Source organism: Pagrus major, chromosome 18 (genome assembly GCF_040436345.1).
Source record: "Pagrus major chromosome 18, Pma_NU_1.0".
NCBI lineage: Eukaryota > Metazoa > Chordata > Actinopteri > Spariformes > Sparidae > Pagrus > Pagrus major.
Window position 1 is genome coordinate 37740805 of NC_133232.1, and position 16265 is coordinate 37757069.

The window sequence follows — 16265 nt, forward strand, 5'->3', positions numbered from 1 at the left end:
TCGCCGCGCCAATGGTGAAGCAGAACGTGCGGACGTTGAAAAACACTCGAGCCAATAGAATTTCAGAATGGGCGGGACAAAAGAAACTGCACGTTCTGCTGGCTCAACACTAGATGGCGCTGCTGTAACACAGATTGACGTCATCCTTTGGGTAAATAACAATATGTCAACAAGTATATGAACAATTAAAAAAGACTATAATAATCACAATGTGAAGGTTTGACAATTTGCCACATATTTCAACAAAGGCGTACTATTAGAGGCTCATTAGATACATACATATATAGATCCATACACGAGTAAATAATATATAATAACATAGTTTGTGACAATCTAAAGGTCTACTACAAGGTACATTTAAAGAATACGTTAGAAGGAATAGCACAAGGCTCATCAAGACTGACAACAAGATGGCAGAAAAGAAGGTGGATAATTTCCACTTGTTTGATTGTCAAGTTGTTTGTATCCTCGTAATACACAGTGGCTTCCTCAACTAAGCACTACAGCTTTTATTTTAAGATTGGGATATTCTCCCTCATGTCCATCGCTTAATGTGCTGTTTGGACTAAATAAAAGAGGCCTTTGGCCAGTGATATTAAAAGTCCAGCCCAGGGGGCAGTTGCAGTTTCTTTGAAGAGTCTTCTGCGGTTGTTAAAAATATTGATAATAAAATGGAGAGCCATTTGAGTCTTAGAAGTATTACACATAAGAGAAATGAACTGCCTGTGAAACTTTCCGAACTGCACACAAAATAATTTTAATCAATGGCGCTGTTTATTTTAGTGAAAAAGTTAAATACAATATTTATTTAATCGCATAAACACATTTTTGGTTTGTTGATTTGAATTACAACCATATAATATCTTTTTTTTAAAGAGATGATTATCTTCTCTATATTTTTATCTCCTTCACTATATTTTGTATTTTTCAACACAATTCCTTGTCTTGTTTGAGTATAGGCCAGTAGTTGGACAGTCTTCTTATCCACTGCAGGCCTCTGAGCCAAAAAACAGCCTTTCACCTTTCACCTTGACTCCCTGATGTACTTGACTTTAATTCATTTCTGTTGCAGTGACAAAACATCTCTGGATGCACAAGCACCTAAAATGCCTTCAATCTAATTGTGAAATGTCTTTCTAACCTAAATAAGTGTCTCATAGTGTGTCAGTAACTGGCCCGTATCGAGCAGGTGTTAGGGTTACCAGTCACCCGGCCACAGTACCAGTATTTCCCAAAAGGAATGAATTGTCTTCATGCATGCCTGAAAGCTTGAGAAGGCTTTAATGTGTCACAGACTGCCAGGACACGTCTGCAGATCCGTTCTCATGGCTGATATGTCGTGCTCATGGACTCACTCAACACATTTCCTTTGCGTGTACAGATTCCTGAAGGTGTAGGTGTGTAAGAAGTTTCCTTTTATGTATTGACTCATCATCTTCTGTTACCACAGAGCCTGTTTCAATAGTAAGTATGCATGTTGCCTTCCCACTTACAGTACTCACTTATTTTGCTTGCATTTTGTGCCTGCACGTAGTCTTTAATGCAAAAATGCATGCGTTCAACTGTTTGTACATGTATATGAGTGAGCGCATGCATACAGTATTTGAGTGAGTGTGTATATGTGTGGTGAAAAAGAGGGAGAAGGTAATGAAAGCGTGTCGTGTCCGCAGGTTGACTTCACTCTGAAGTCTCGGTCATGCTGTCAGACTGCAGAGAGAGTTCTTCATTCTTCACTTGACTCAGCTGGAAGTGACTCCATGCTGCAGGATTTTCCTGCTACAGCAACTAACAGTTATTTAATAATCATTAATCCAAAATATTATGACTTAGAGAAGTGGAGCAGAATGAGGTTGAAAACTCTGTCACACACAATCAGTGTAGGTTGGCCTACATATGAACATTTTGTTAAATGGCCTTAATGAATTTGAATTGTAGGGAAGCATACTGCTGCCATGCCAAAAGACTATGATGTGAAAACTTTATTGTTATTAGATGTTTTCTCGTTATAACAAGATACTTTACCATATTTACGAAACACAACTTTTTCTTGTTATACCAATATTCTATTTATCTTATTCTACATAAAACATTTCAATTTACAGCAGGATAATGAAACATTCATTCATTCATTCATTCATTCATTCATTCATTCATTCATTCATTCGTTCATCTTCCTACGCTTATCCGGGGTCGGGTCACGGTCGCAGCAGGCTCAGTAGGGAGCTCCAGACCTCCTTCTGTGTGTGTGTGTGTATATGTATATGTATAAATGTATATGTATAAATGTATATGTATAAATGTATATGTATAAATGTATATTGTTATAACGTGAAACGTTTAATTGTTGGAACAGAAGATGTTTTCATGTCATAACAAAACATTTTCACAATTACTATTATCTTATTACCAATCTTGTAGTAGTAAAATGTTTCATGTTATAACAAGATATTTTCATATTACATTATCACGATATAATGCAAAGTGTTTAATGCTATAACAATAAGTTAACATGATAATATGAAACGTTTCATGTTATAATAGAATAAATACTTAATTGTTATAAGAAACTTTTTGCTCCATTGTGCCATCTTCACCTTTCACATTATAACAAGATAGATGGTGTATTGTTAAAACAAGAAAAGATTTTTGTTATAACGTCAGATGTTTGTCTTTTTATAATAATGTGAAAATGTCTTTTTATAACTGAAAACTTTTTGTTCTAACTTTTTACATTATAATGTGATATTGATCATTATCTCTCTTTCTGGCATGGCAGCAATATGCTTCTGTAAAATAGTCTTGTGTTTATATACATAATTGCTGATGTTTGCTTAAGACATGGCTTAAATATTTAAACAAAGTTAAGGCCAAAAAAACACAGAAGTTTTTGTCGGCAGTTTCAGACCTCAAGATTTGTTCCAACGTGCCGCCCTCGTTCAAAGACAAACAGGCTGCATTAAGGCGGTTAACCTCAGTTGAATTTAAAGAAACCACAGGACATAAAGAACTATATTTGTTCCCTGAGCAAGAATCCATTTCAAGACAAGATAATAAAACTGAATAATACGGGGACATTACAGCTATCACCAGAGCACTGTGGGTCTGAGTGATTCATTGAAAAGGATCTGTGGGAAAATCACTTGAATACCCATGATGTAAAATGTTTTGATTTAGCTGGTGTGTGTCTGCTTCAAACTTTCCATCAGAGTTGAAACTAATTCAGACATCAAATGTTTTTAATTTTCAACCTCTAGTGGAGCAAAACTATTGTGTGATTTTCAACTCTGGTTTCACACACACAAAAGCCTGTTTATGAGTAATTTTTGCAAGAATACTTCATAGTTGACCAAACATTAGAGGTTAACTGCACAGATCATTGCACATCATAATGCAGGCTTATTATTGTCGAACTATTGATTTAGAACTAACAACAAAATGCTTCTCCCTCTACGACAGATTTGGTCTGCAATATGCAATCGTTATTTTCCAAGTAACTCAAACTAACGGACCGTGGCAGTATTTTAAAGTCATGAACAATAAAAGCCTTTTGTCAATGAAGCCTCACATGTCAACACATTAGCAGCAATCTAATAGCGTTTGGCAGTCTGTGGTGGCCGTTGCTTTCCTCAGAAATCTTGTGGCTACAGCAGCTGTCGTGGCCTGAAAATGGCTGTTAGGACTGTGGACTGATATTATTACATCTGGCTTCAAGTCAAGTAAAACAAACAAACAGAAAAATGATTAGTCATGTGTTTGTGTTGTACCCATGTGGATGTGCTGCAGATAATCCCAGTCAGAAAACTAGACTTCATCTTTATAGAATAAAAAATGTGTCACTCAAACAGATACGGTGTGCACTGAAAACACTGGATAAGGTCTTGGGGCAGAAATTTGTAATGCTTTTTGTTAATGTTCTTGTAATAAGCGTTAGTTAATAGGCTATAAGGCCCTTAAGTCTTTATGATGTACTTATTAATATTAATAAGACTATATAAGAGGTAATAATAGCACAATAAACACATTTATTATTAGATTATAGAAAATGTTGAAGTACTTATGACCTTAAACTTTTGAGGTTTTATATTTTCACAATGTTTTCAGAATATATTTTACAATATAGAATTTACCTCACTTCTCGATACACACCTCAATAATCGTAATAATAATAATTGTATACATTTTTTTCAAAAGCCGGGTATACATTGTTCTCTTTGTGGCCACATGTCGGTGCCATTTAGGTGAAAGTGATGAAAATATTTTTATATGTTATTTGGTATAAACCTTGACTACATGTAGTGCTTATTTCAGACGAGCAGCTGGGAAAAGAATAGATGAATGTTAAAAACTTCTTTTAAACAATTTTTACTAGGCCTACAATTATTGAGGTAAGTACATTGAAGTAAGTCGTATATGGCATTATTAAAACATCACTAATCACATCAGCACATTGTTAACTGCTGAACAGTCCTCACTGCAGCGGCCTTGTTCGCTTCCACCGAGCCCTTGCTGCATGTCACATAAACTGGTTTCTTTTAATAGCTTATCTATGTTTTATAATCTAACAATAAACATGTTCATGATTAACACTTATAAGATGCTTATCAAAATTAATAAGACTATATAAGAGACTTACTACCTCTTAACTAACACTTACTACAAAGACCATGAAATATAATCTTCTGTCTTGACTTGCTTAACATTTTTAAACTTTTTTTTTTTTTTTTATAGAAGTCTTGGGAAAAAAGACTAAATTATCATATATTAACTAAATTTACCATAAGATAATAAAATTGTGGTTTGTGTTTTAAGATTATGTAATGGGTTGCAGTAAATGTAAAGTATTCCACTGCGTGAATAAACTGTGTAATGCTGCAAAGTGATCATAAAATATGACATCTGCTGGATGTCTGTCAGCCTGTCTGTAGGACAACAAGTCACTGGATCACTGAAGCTACAACTGCTGCCTGAAAACTTCCACGTTTACTGCATTTCTCAGGGACGGAAACAACTGATGGGAGCAGACGGAGCGTGACACGGAGCACAACACAGCTTATGTGATGAATAGTTTTTTTAGGTGCCCCAGTTCCAAACAGAGTGCTTGATAGGAAGTCTGATATACCCGGAGCCTCTTGCTCTTGTTCATCTTGTGTGGTGACATTTTATTGGATAAGGACAGGGCTGTTTGGCGGAGAAAGAGAGAGAGAGGGGTGAGAAAATAAAGAAAACAGAGCCATGACAACAGAGGAGAAAAAAATCTTTAAGCACCTGTAGTAAAACACAATGCACGGTTTTGAAAACAGTAAAGGGAGGAATTTTTCGAGAATGGGCCAAGTCACGTCTTCAAGGCAGCTGAGACAGAGATGAAAGCTCCAGGGAGGGGAGGAAATGGGGGTTGAGGAGGCGTCACCTGGAGAACTGCCTGCTACTGACAGGATCCCAACCAGGCAAGACACCCTAAAAACTGACTAAACATACACGCTGTGTTTTAGAGAAAGCACAGGGTTGTTGGGGGTGGCTGCAGTTGCAGACAGCTGCTTCGAACCAAATCATCAACTTGCTTTGAGCAACAATTTGGAGGCTCCACCAGCCAGATGCTGTTCATATCCCAACATCCCAGGTACAAGATGTTTACCCTGGAGTCTGTCATTAAGGTCTGCGATAGGCAAGATGAACAAGAGGCTGGCATTATGCTCATAGATCAATGAAATCGAGTGATTCGCTGTTCAAGAGAGGAGGTGGGCACAGCAAGGCCCATTTCCTGTGACGCTCATGGTGGTGGCGGCTCATTTACGGGCAAGGAACCTGAATGATGTGTTTACTGTACTTGTAGATGAGACGTTTTTTGTTATGACCTGCGTGATAAGCATTTGCATGATAGGTGGATGAGGTGATAACAAATGTTTATGACTGTTTGGTGTCTATGTGGCCACGATTCACCTAGACAACAATGGAAACCAATACCAAGAATGGTGCGGGAGCTAACATCCAAAAAAGATAATTGCTGGCGTCATTTAGGGTTGTAGTGTACACTTCCCAGCGACCATTTCTATTTCTATATTTTTTCAACCAGCTTTCCTCCCGTCGCAACTGAATAACATCAACAAAACAAAGGAAACACAGATGTGTTGATAAAGTTCGTCTGGTGACAGGTATCTGAAGGATTGTTTGAGTCTGGAGATTTCCATTCCTCTCGTAGGTGTCAGCTGATTCACTGGAAGCAGAGCGTGATGTAATGCATACAGAAAACCAGTGAACTCTGACCAAATAAAACTACGGCCTCTTGTTTCCTGACTGATCAGCTCACTCTTGCAAAAGCTGTTTTTCACACTGTGCTAAGAGTAAAGTTTTGTCCTGGGCATTTGTACAAATTAGTTGGATAGCCTCTTTTGCATATTTAACCAAATTTTTTGAAAACCTGTAATGCAAAAAACTATTATCCTAATGCAAGTCAACAACTGGGGAAGTTCCATGGTGATATCTATTAAAAATGTCACCCTTTTACCATTTTTTTGCCAGAAAATGCCAGAAAATATCTATTCAGTAGCACTTCAATCCACCAAACCTTCCATTTTTATTCATATCTGTGTTCTGAAGGTCTTTAGAGAGGGATTTGTGCGTATATCATACAGCCTGATTCATAGAACATTTTCTTCATAAAAACAAGGCCAGTTTTTATGACTGACAGTATTTTGTGATTTATGGAGAGAAAAAGGGACACTGGACTCTGGATTTCTGGATTTCTGGAAATGTAAGCAAATGTGTGCATGTTTAACCACATAATGCCTCATTTGCATATTTAGACATAACATTTCAGAAAACTTGTAATGCAAAAAGTAATTGTTTTAATATAAGTAGTCAATTTGGGAAGTTTTATGGTGATAGCTAATAGTTAAAATTTCCACCCTAATCACCTGTGGTGTCTCCTCTTAAAGGGTAACTCCACTCATTTTACACATTAATATGTGTTAACAGGGGAGCTTTATAGTAGTATAAAGCCTTTTGTGGCTCTGGAGGAAGCTGCATATAATCTGACGATGTGGCTAAGTTGCATTGTGGGTAATGCAGGAGCCAGGTTTTGAACAGGAAGAAGAATGTGTTGAATAAAAAATGCGACATATCTGGTTCTGCTGTATTGACTTTAATAATTTGTTTATAAACTGTCCATAATAAGTCTTGCAGTGTTATAGGAGAGCAATGCTAGATCCAAACCTGGTGCCTACATTACCCACAATACACTGTAGCCACTGAGTGGCATCACTGGAGGCAATTTATCAGATTACATGCAGCTTCCTCTGGAGCCACAAAAGGCTTCATACTACTTGTTTTGTCACATATGAAGCAGCACTCCCTCAGACCTGTAAACACACCGTAATGTGTAAAACTGGAGGTTGAACTCTGAATCCAGGCTGCTGTATGCTGTACACATTATAAAGCCCCTTGAGCTAAATTGTGAGTTGTGATATTGGGCTGTTTAATAAAATTGACACTAGTGGCCATCCTTTCTAGTTCGTTTTCATATTTCCTGCTGCACTAGAATCACTGGGAAAAAAACAAAGAACATAAATAAAAACCTGATGGCTGCATTTCCCTCGGCGGCAGCACAACTTGTACTTTCTCCTGCACTCTCATTCTAATTTGAGCTGGCATCAGTTTTCAAAACCTTTATTTATCCAGGGAGGGTTCTGCTGAGCACGCTTGCTGTTTTTTCGGCAACGCCACCCTTCACACTCACACCTGGGAGCTGTAGTCATGAGTTTTTATGGATAAAATAAGGTATTGCGCTGTCCTTTCGATATAGTTCAATGGTATCTTACCTTAGGGTGGTTTGAAACTTTAATGTGTAATCATGGCTAAATCCCATGAGGCTAACTAGCTCACTAAAATCATAAAGTATTATTGCATGGTTTTCATAATGGTGACACACAACAAACAAGCAGTGAGAGAAGGAACCCAACGAGACAAAGAGGGAAGAAAAACGGAGAGGTTTGTCATCTTTTCAAAAAGTCACAATATTATTTAATATAAAACACCTTTAAATTGAACATAATGAGGAATTCGTCATCAGGAGTTCCACCAATCCACTACCACCTGAACACTGCGGTCCACCTCGACGGCAGCTGACTTCAATGGTACTTCCAAGTGCACACAGAAAAGGGTTGAAACATGCATTTACTACATTGTACAAAGTCAAAAGCGAAAAACAGGAGGTCTTTTTTTTTTTGCCGTTTGTGGCAGAGAGTCTCTGCTGCCTCGTGAGGGATCCCGAGGCAAAAGGGGGGACAGTCTTGATAGTTGGGCATGTACAGAGGTGTCCATTTGTTTCCTGGCACTTACGGATAAAGTGCCCTCCTCTCTTTTAGACTGTCAGCTGAAGGGAAAGCGGAAACTTGGTGTAAGGCAGGAAAATTACTCAACATACTTCAGATATCAAGATAACAGTTGTAGACTTGCTTAATTTTTTTGACAAACAGCAATGTCAGTGCGGCTCCTGTGCTGTGAAGTCCGCAGACAGTGTTTTGTAGGTCTTGGCAGTAACAGAGAGCTGTCTCTCTCTACTCACGCTCCCCCACCACGTTGCTGGTAACGATCAGTGAGTGAGGAAGCACAGTGTCCATTCTATGACAATCCCATAATGGTGCTGCGTTTTGAACGTCAGACACGTCAGAAATAGACTGAAGAGATTCCTCCCTTTTGTCCATTCTGATGACACTTTGATAAACACATTTCATTTCCAGCTTTGTCCCTCCCTCCCCCTCTCTCTCGCTCTCTCTCCTTCTACACACACACACACACACACACACACACACACACACACACACACACACACACACACGCACCCACATGCTCACACACACACACACACACACACACACACACGCTCACACTACAGATGCCACGGAGGTGACGGAGGTCACCTTATTGTCTTCTGCCCAGGGCTGCAGGTTCTGCAGGGCGTAGAGGGAGGAGTTGTGCAGGCAGAGCGGGTCCGGCTGCAATGGCTGGCTCAACGTCTTCTGGAAAGCTTCCTGCTGAAGCTGCAGCATCAGCCGGTTGGCCTGCTGCCTCTCGGCCTCTCTCTCCTCCGCAGTCTGTCTCCTGGGTGGATTTAAAAAATATTTTCAGAAAACATCACTTTCTGTTTGTGCAACCAGTAAAGAAAGTAACACCTTGCTTCTTTTTAAAAGAAACTGCATGTAAATATATATTTAGACTGTCGTGCTGTAGCTCCTCCAACCCAGTCGCCAGAATAAATGTCGGCAATGTGCATTTCTGCAAACCACGGATATGTTGAAACTCAAAAACCACTTAGGGTTAGGAAAATATCATATTTTATTGCCACTAACACAGCTGGTAAATGTCCCGACGTCTCAATAAAAATATCCTGTGGTTTCACGCTTACAAATACTGAAAGGGCAGCCAAACCTCACCCCAGCTCTAACGCCATCACCATCCTCTCGGCATCCTGACAAGAAAGTGAGCTCATATATAATCTGACTATGATATAACACGTACTAAAAAACTGGGTGACTAAGCTGAGCTCCTCTTAAAAATACCAAAATAATACCACTATCATAAAAGCTGCAACATAATACTTGTTGAAAATTAAATGTATCTAGAGGCAGAAAAGATACCAGCCTGTAGCACCATTTTCTGTGTCGCTCATGATATTTATATTTGTTCTCTTTGGCAGCTGCTCCTGGCTGGTCAGTCACAATGATAAAGAAATCAAGGAATTAAAGTAAGAAAGGGGTTCAAAAGAAAACCAGAACAGTTACACGTGTCTTCTAAATCTATTCATTTGCAAGTGGACTGCTTTCACTGTATGTTTAATCAACACCTGTGCCAGTAACTTCTAACAGCTTGAGGCCACCTGACAGCTGATCAGGATGAGTGACAGGTGTTAGAGAGGGAACGTGACTAACAGAGGGAGGAGGTACAGTACATTTCCAGCCTCAAGGTGAAACGTTACATCTGTTTTATTCTCCTGGTCAACACAGCACATGTTCACAGTAACATATATCCTGTATATTTTGTCCATAGATATTTTTATATAGATATTTGCTGTGTGTTTTCCTGAAAGACAGAAACAGGTTGTTTAAATGATACATACTTTTAATGGAAAAGTTGCAGTGTTAATGTTGGAACGTATCCATACTGAACACCAAATGATGTTTTAGTGATCATTAAGGACAAGTTGAGTCTGCAGGATTACAAAACCAGGAGTAAGTTTGTAAATGTATTAAGAATGGGCGACACCAGTCCCAAATTGTGCTCCCATTGTGAGATGTGGATGAAATCAGTTTTTTTCTTCTTTTGAAGGTTGAGGTTTCTTTCATATTCAAATCAATTATCCTGAGAGATGTTCACATTTAAATTAAGACTTCCCACCTCTGTGTGTTTGCTAATTTTAGCCAAAAATATCTCTAAAGGGTCATTTTTCAGCAACAAAGATGAATGAACTATTAAGAGTTTTCTGTGCTCTTTTGAAATCATGGAGGTGTCACGATTAACCCTAACCACAATAAACAACTGATGGCCGTCAAAATCAACAGCACGATGCAAACGGTGGAAATCACCGGCGGAAACACACCTCGAAAACACTCTTTCATGCACACCGACCTCCATCCATTAGCCACACATTATTGTTAACAGCATTATCATAATCTGATTCCCTGGCTGTTGATTCGATCATCCTCTTGTTACTAGTGTAGTCGTCACGCAAAGACATCCCTCATGCTCGCCCTATCAGGTGCACACTGCAGGGAAATGGCATAAATCTCAGCAAAAGTAGGAAATCAGGAAAATGAGTTAAGCCAATTCCCTTGTTACTCCTGACATGTCGTTCAGTCTTGGATTTGGTTTGGTGGTGTTTTATTTACACAAATTCATTTTTATTACGTCTTGTAGTGAAAAATGTGACTTGGCTTTCAGTTCTATAGGATGTGATTGTTGGATCTTTTTCAAATAAATGCACAAGTAGCGTGAGATCATGGGAGTTGATGTCTTCATTGTTAACAACGACCATCGCCAGTAAAAATCTGTCTACGTGATTCAGACAGAAATGTACACAGATGAGGTAATCTTTTATAGGAGGCATATTATGCTCATTTTCGGATTCATAATTTTATTTTGCGTTACGACCAGAATAGGTTTACATGCTTTAATGCTCAAGAACGCATCAGTTTTCTCATACTGTCCAGTGCTGCAGCTCTGTTTTAGCCCCTGTCTCTTTAAGGCCCCCCTCCTGAACACCCAGTCTGCTCTGATTGGTCAGCTCACACACGCCTGAGCCAGCACTGCTAACAACAACAAAGCAGCTGTGCAAATCAATTCTTGCATACCAAACTAGCTGCTAATCATAAATTATGTGTGGCACGGTGACGTAGTGTGATGTCATTAAAGGCGGGACATCTGACGGGGCGTTCCAGGAGCAGTGTTTTTCTGTGGGTGAGGAGCTCCTGTTGGTGCCGAAGAAAAAAGAAAACGGAAAAGGATAATAGGTCTCCATTCAAAGTGTATTCTTGTTATGTTTAGTCATGTTTGCTGACTTCCTTCCCCACTTGGACTCTCTTGGATATTCTGGTGACAAAATGAAACGCACCATTACCAAAAATAAAATTACAGATTTCTCTGGATTTGAAAATTATGAAATGCTTGAGATAATGTCAGTCCACAACTCAACAAAATATTTAACAAATGTCTAATTTTAACACAGAAATGTTACATATGACACATTCAAGACAAGGAAGCCAACAAGCTAAACTATAAATGTTAACCAGCCAAAAAACAGAAGTCTTAAGTGTTTTCTGTGTGTAGTAAATTCAAAACATACTCTAAAAAGCTTGAAGATCATTAAAACATTAAACCCTAAAAGGCAATTTAGCTGTTTGTAATATGCTTTTGAAATATGTGTCCTGTCCCTTTAACTACGGGCAGGGCTTCATAATTTGATTTCCTACTCATTTACCTCCAAATGGCTATAAACAACAGTTAGAATGAAGTGTGTGTGTGTGTGTGTGTGTGTGTGTGTGTGTGTGTGTGTGTGTGTGTATGTTTCTGTATGGACTTGGCAGTCAATTCCTCCTGTGAGTGTTTCAGTATTGCTTCGGACAGCAGGTTTCTAAAAGGCCTTTCAGGATGCTCAGGAGTAATTGTGCTTGGTCAAGTGAACTGGCTTCGACGGCAGCTAGGCAAAGCAAAAGAGGTGTTGTGTTGTACGACGCCTCGGACGCTTCGGCTGCGGGGCATTTTGCTTGTGTTTCAAAGCGAAACATCCATAAGCATTTTGAATCCAAGAGCAAAACACGGACACGTTTAGTGATGATGATTTATGGCGCTAGAAAAAATGGAAGGAGTGGCTGTTCAGAGCGAACATCCTGCCCTCATCAAGACAAACAGCTTCTGGAAAATCCACCACAGACTCTTTGTTTTGTTTAGAAAGATCATGAGGGAGAAGGAATGATCAAAATATGGCACATGGAAGGGAGAATTACAAGGCTTTAGCTTCGCTATTCTCTACTTTCACATCACTAAAGGACATTAAACTACATCAGATAACACATTAAAGGACGCTTCACCCCAAAAATATAATTCAGTCATTATCTACTCACCCCCATGCCCATGGAAAGTCAGAAGTTTTGTTGTCCACGAAACATTTCATGAGCAAAACGGCGTCACAGCATTCTCCTGAAGAACTGATGTAGATGGGGACTTGTTTTAAAACATAAAAATACAACAGAACAGAAACATGAAAGGACTCCATACATCTCATCCAGCATAACCCAATACTCTAGAAGACCTAATTGATTTGTAAGGATGTTATTTACACCCTTTTTTTAGCCAAAATCTTCACTGTAGCTGCTAAGCTAAAAGCGTTAGCGTGCATCCTGTCTGAAATGGGTGCACGCACATCAAGGGAGTAAATTACATCTTTTAAATCATTTTAGGATCTGGAGACTTCCTGAGACTTGGATTATGCCGGACGAGCTTCATGAGGCCATTTTTATCTTTTTCTTTGGTCTTTTTATTTACATTTTAAAACAAGTCCCCGTCTACTTCAGTTGTTTAGGAAAATGATACAACGCTGTTTTGCTGTGAGGCTCCAGAAATGTTTTGTGGATTGCAAAACTTCACCTGACATTTCCACTGTCATGGTGGTGAATAGATAATGGCTGAATTAAAATTTTTGTCTGAAGGTTCCTTTAAGTGAAGGAGCGCCCCGCTGTAATCTTACCGCCATTTTGTCCGTCTGTTCTGAAACCAGGTCTTGACTTGTGCGTCTGTCATCTTCAGGGCCTTTGCCAAGGTGGCACGCTCAGCTGACGCTAGGTACTTCTGCCGATGGAAACGTTTCTCCAGCTCGCAGATCTGCACCCGGCTGAAGGATGTGCGAGGCTTTTTCCTCTTGGGTGGCGTCCGGTTCTGATACGGGTGGCCGATACGACGGGTCACAGAGAAAGGTGAGAGGGCTGCTGGAAAAGAACAATACAAATATTATTTGTTTGACTTTGTTTGATAATTCTGAGGCATTTAATGTGGTGGATTTTAGCTTTGAACATCATGCAAGTGATTCTTGAAAAAAGTCCACGTTAGCATTAGCAATTAGGGTTGGACTTTAAGGGTTCATGTTAGTGTGAGCTGTTATTTCCAATTCTAGACTTGAAGGATCTGTGCTTCTGAAATTTAAACTTATTTCCCTTGAGGTTTTACTTGTGTACACTCATGTTATAAACACAATTTTGTTTTCCTGTCCTTGAGTAGATAAAATTATTGTCCATTTTGTCTAAACTCTGGAAAAGCCAGTGTGTTCAGGGAGTCCAAGAGAAGGCCCAGAAGCTGCCAATTGAAGAAGATAAATGCAATTACAACTAATATTCCCCTGCCAGATTCAGAAAACCAAACAGCACACTGGTTTGTGTAGAAAGGAGGTCCAAGGAAAAGTCAAAGACAGACATTTGGAGAGCATCAGCTCCAAAAACAATTCATGAAAAGATACTGCTTGCATCTGGTAGTAAAATGGCCTGTACAAATCAAGATTTAAACTTCTACTTGAACAACATTTTTACATTCTCACAAATAAAGCAGTTACACACATGTTGAAAGCATTTAAAAATCAGCTGTGACACAGATGGGTGAGGTAAGGGAGGTGGTTGTTGAAGGGGAATGGGTGACTCACCTGGGCAAGCCCCCTTTGGGAAAGGATAGTCTGCTAGAAGGCCATTGCCATCTCGCAGGTGAGCGAGCTCGGGGTAATAGCATTTAGCTAATGTCTCCACAGTGCTCCAGACGGGGACCCTGCCGATGTCTCCCTTGGGGAGAGGACAGAGGGACCCGGCGGGCCCCGGCCCCCCTGTGGCCTCTCCGACTCGGCTCTCCTCTGCCTGCTCCCCTAAAGGAAAGGGACACACAGTAAGGTCCCACATCTGGAGCACAGCAGCAGCAGCCGCTGTGCAGGCGCCGACGCACAGCAGCTAATCACATGAAGGAAGCCTGAATGATGAGCAGCGTCTACGTTAATGTCATTTACTGCTAGTTTCTTAAGTTAGCATTTGGGAAGATTTTGCTACAAAATGAGATAACTTCCATTTAGAAAAATAAGTGACAACCAGGAGATTTATGAAGATAAATCAGGCACATAGTGGTGAGCCAATCAGAATGAGATGATGCAAAGGTCACCACAAGTAATCTAAACACCATTCATAGAATTTCAACTCAGCTCAGAACACTTTGTGTAATTTGAAGGATTTTTTTGCCATCAGATGAATCAAATTAAAATATATTACAAACATTAAAGCATTTGTCACAATGTTATCAGAAGGTTGATCGTGCACAGGTGTACACCATTTTTGCAGAATCGACCACGTTTATGTTACAGATATTGATGTTAAATGGTAATGAGTTATTATGTGAAATAAATGATATAAACATGTAGTGACTGGACGGTTCTCAACTGCTTCTTCTTTAAAAATATGAATTGCACGCTACCACTGTGAGCCTACACTGTGGTTCACGTTCACATATCACTGTATCTGGGTATTAATAACAACTTATCTTCTGCATCATAAAATATCTATGAATCCTGTCTATTTTGTCAGCCATGGGTAAACAGAAGATCAATAAATGTAATGAGATCGTTTCTGGCCATAGATCCACTCCCCAGCCACATTCTCATTTTGAGGCAGAATGGAAATCAACAACAGGAGGAAAAGAAAAAAAAACAGTTTGTCTCTGTATGTTTGTGTCGTTCCTCCCCAGCAAGCTGTTTCGCCTCCTGTCTTACAGGGTGTTTATTTGTTTTTGTTTTGTCACCAGAAGCCAAAATGAATATGAAAACATCTGCAGAGGTTTCCCCCGAGGGGGCCACGTTCTGCTGCCGCTGCTGCTCGCACAGTTTCAGCGACCTGAAAATTCATTTGCCACGCAGACGATGACAATTTGGATGGAAAATGGAACATGAAGCTATTATGCGCTCGGCAGTCATTTCCAGGGAGCTGCCGACGTCCCCTGATGGTGCTGAACACGAGTGGCAAATTGAGGAGTACACGAGCAAATGATTTGTAAAATAAATATGAATAGCTGTGATGTGCTGTTACAGTAGGTCACATAAAGTTAACATTACCTGAGTGTAAATTAGCAATGCAAATTTAGTGCTCCAAATGAATGCTCACTACCTTTTTATTGTGTTTTGCACTGGATTTATTGTGACCATGTCTTCTTTTTCTTCCTCTAATTATTATTTTTAATCTCCTACGGTAATATTCCCATAATATTGTTATCAGGTTTCACATTATGTGTTGCTCTGGTGCTCAATAGTAGTATAAATGGTAATTGTATCCCTCTAATATTCCTTTTGGGACTCAGACAGGCATCTATGGTATTTAATCATGAGTTTATAGCGACAAATTTCCCATGATGTTTCTGATTTTTCTATATGGCGCTCACAGGAAGACTATAACACCTCTGAGGCTCTTAATAGTGAGTTTATAGTGACATTATTGCATTAATCATATGTTTTAAAATCGTATTCTTATCAGTCATCATTTCTAATATATATATATATATATATATATATATATATATATATATATATATATATATATATAAACATTGTAACTGGTCCTTTTGGTTGCCGTCTCGTTTCCCCAAAACTATGTGCAGCCCTGCGGGTCACATGCTGGGAGCGAGCAGGCCTGTTGTTGCTCCCAGCGGCGGGTCTGGCTAAATAATACTGCATTAGATGGCTATTTCAGGCCATCTGTGGGCTA

General features: G+C 39.4%; 1 protein-coding gene across 1 annotated transcript in view; it reads right to left on the reverse strand.

The window, feature by feature from the left end:
* Positions 1-8879: 8879 nt before the first annotated feature.
* Positions 8880-16265, reverse strand: part of tlx2 (T cell leukemia homeobox 2) — a 12047-nt gene continuing 4661 nt past the window's right edge. The window contains exons 2-4 of the mRNA XM_073487430.1: positions 14177-14389; positions 13235-13472; positions 8880-9096 (exon numbers count right to left, since the gene is read on the reverse strand). Of these exons, the coding sequence (XP_073343531.1) occupies positions 8880-9096; positions 13235-13472; positions 14177-14389 (668 nt within the window). The remainder of the gene's footprint in view (positions 9097-13234; positions 13473-14176; positions 14390-16265) is intronic.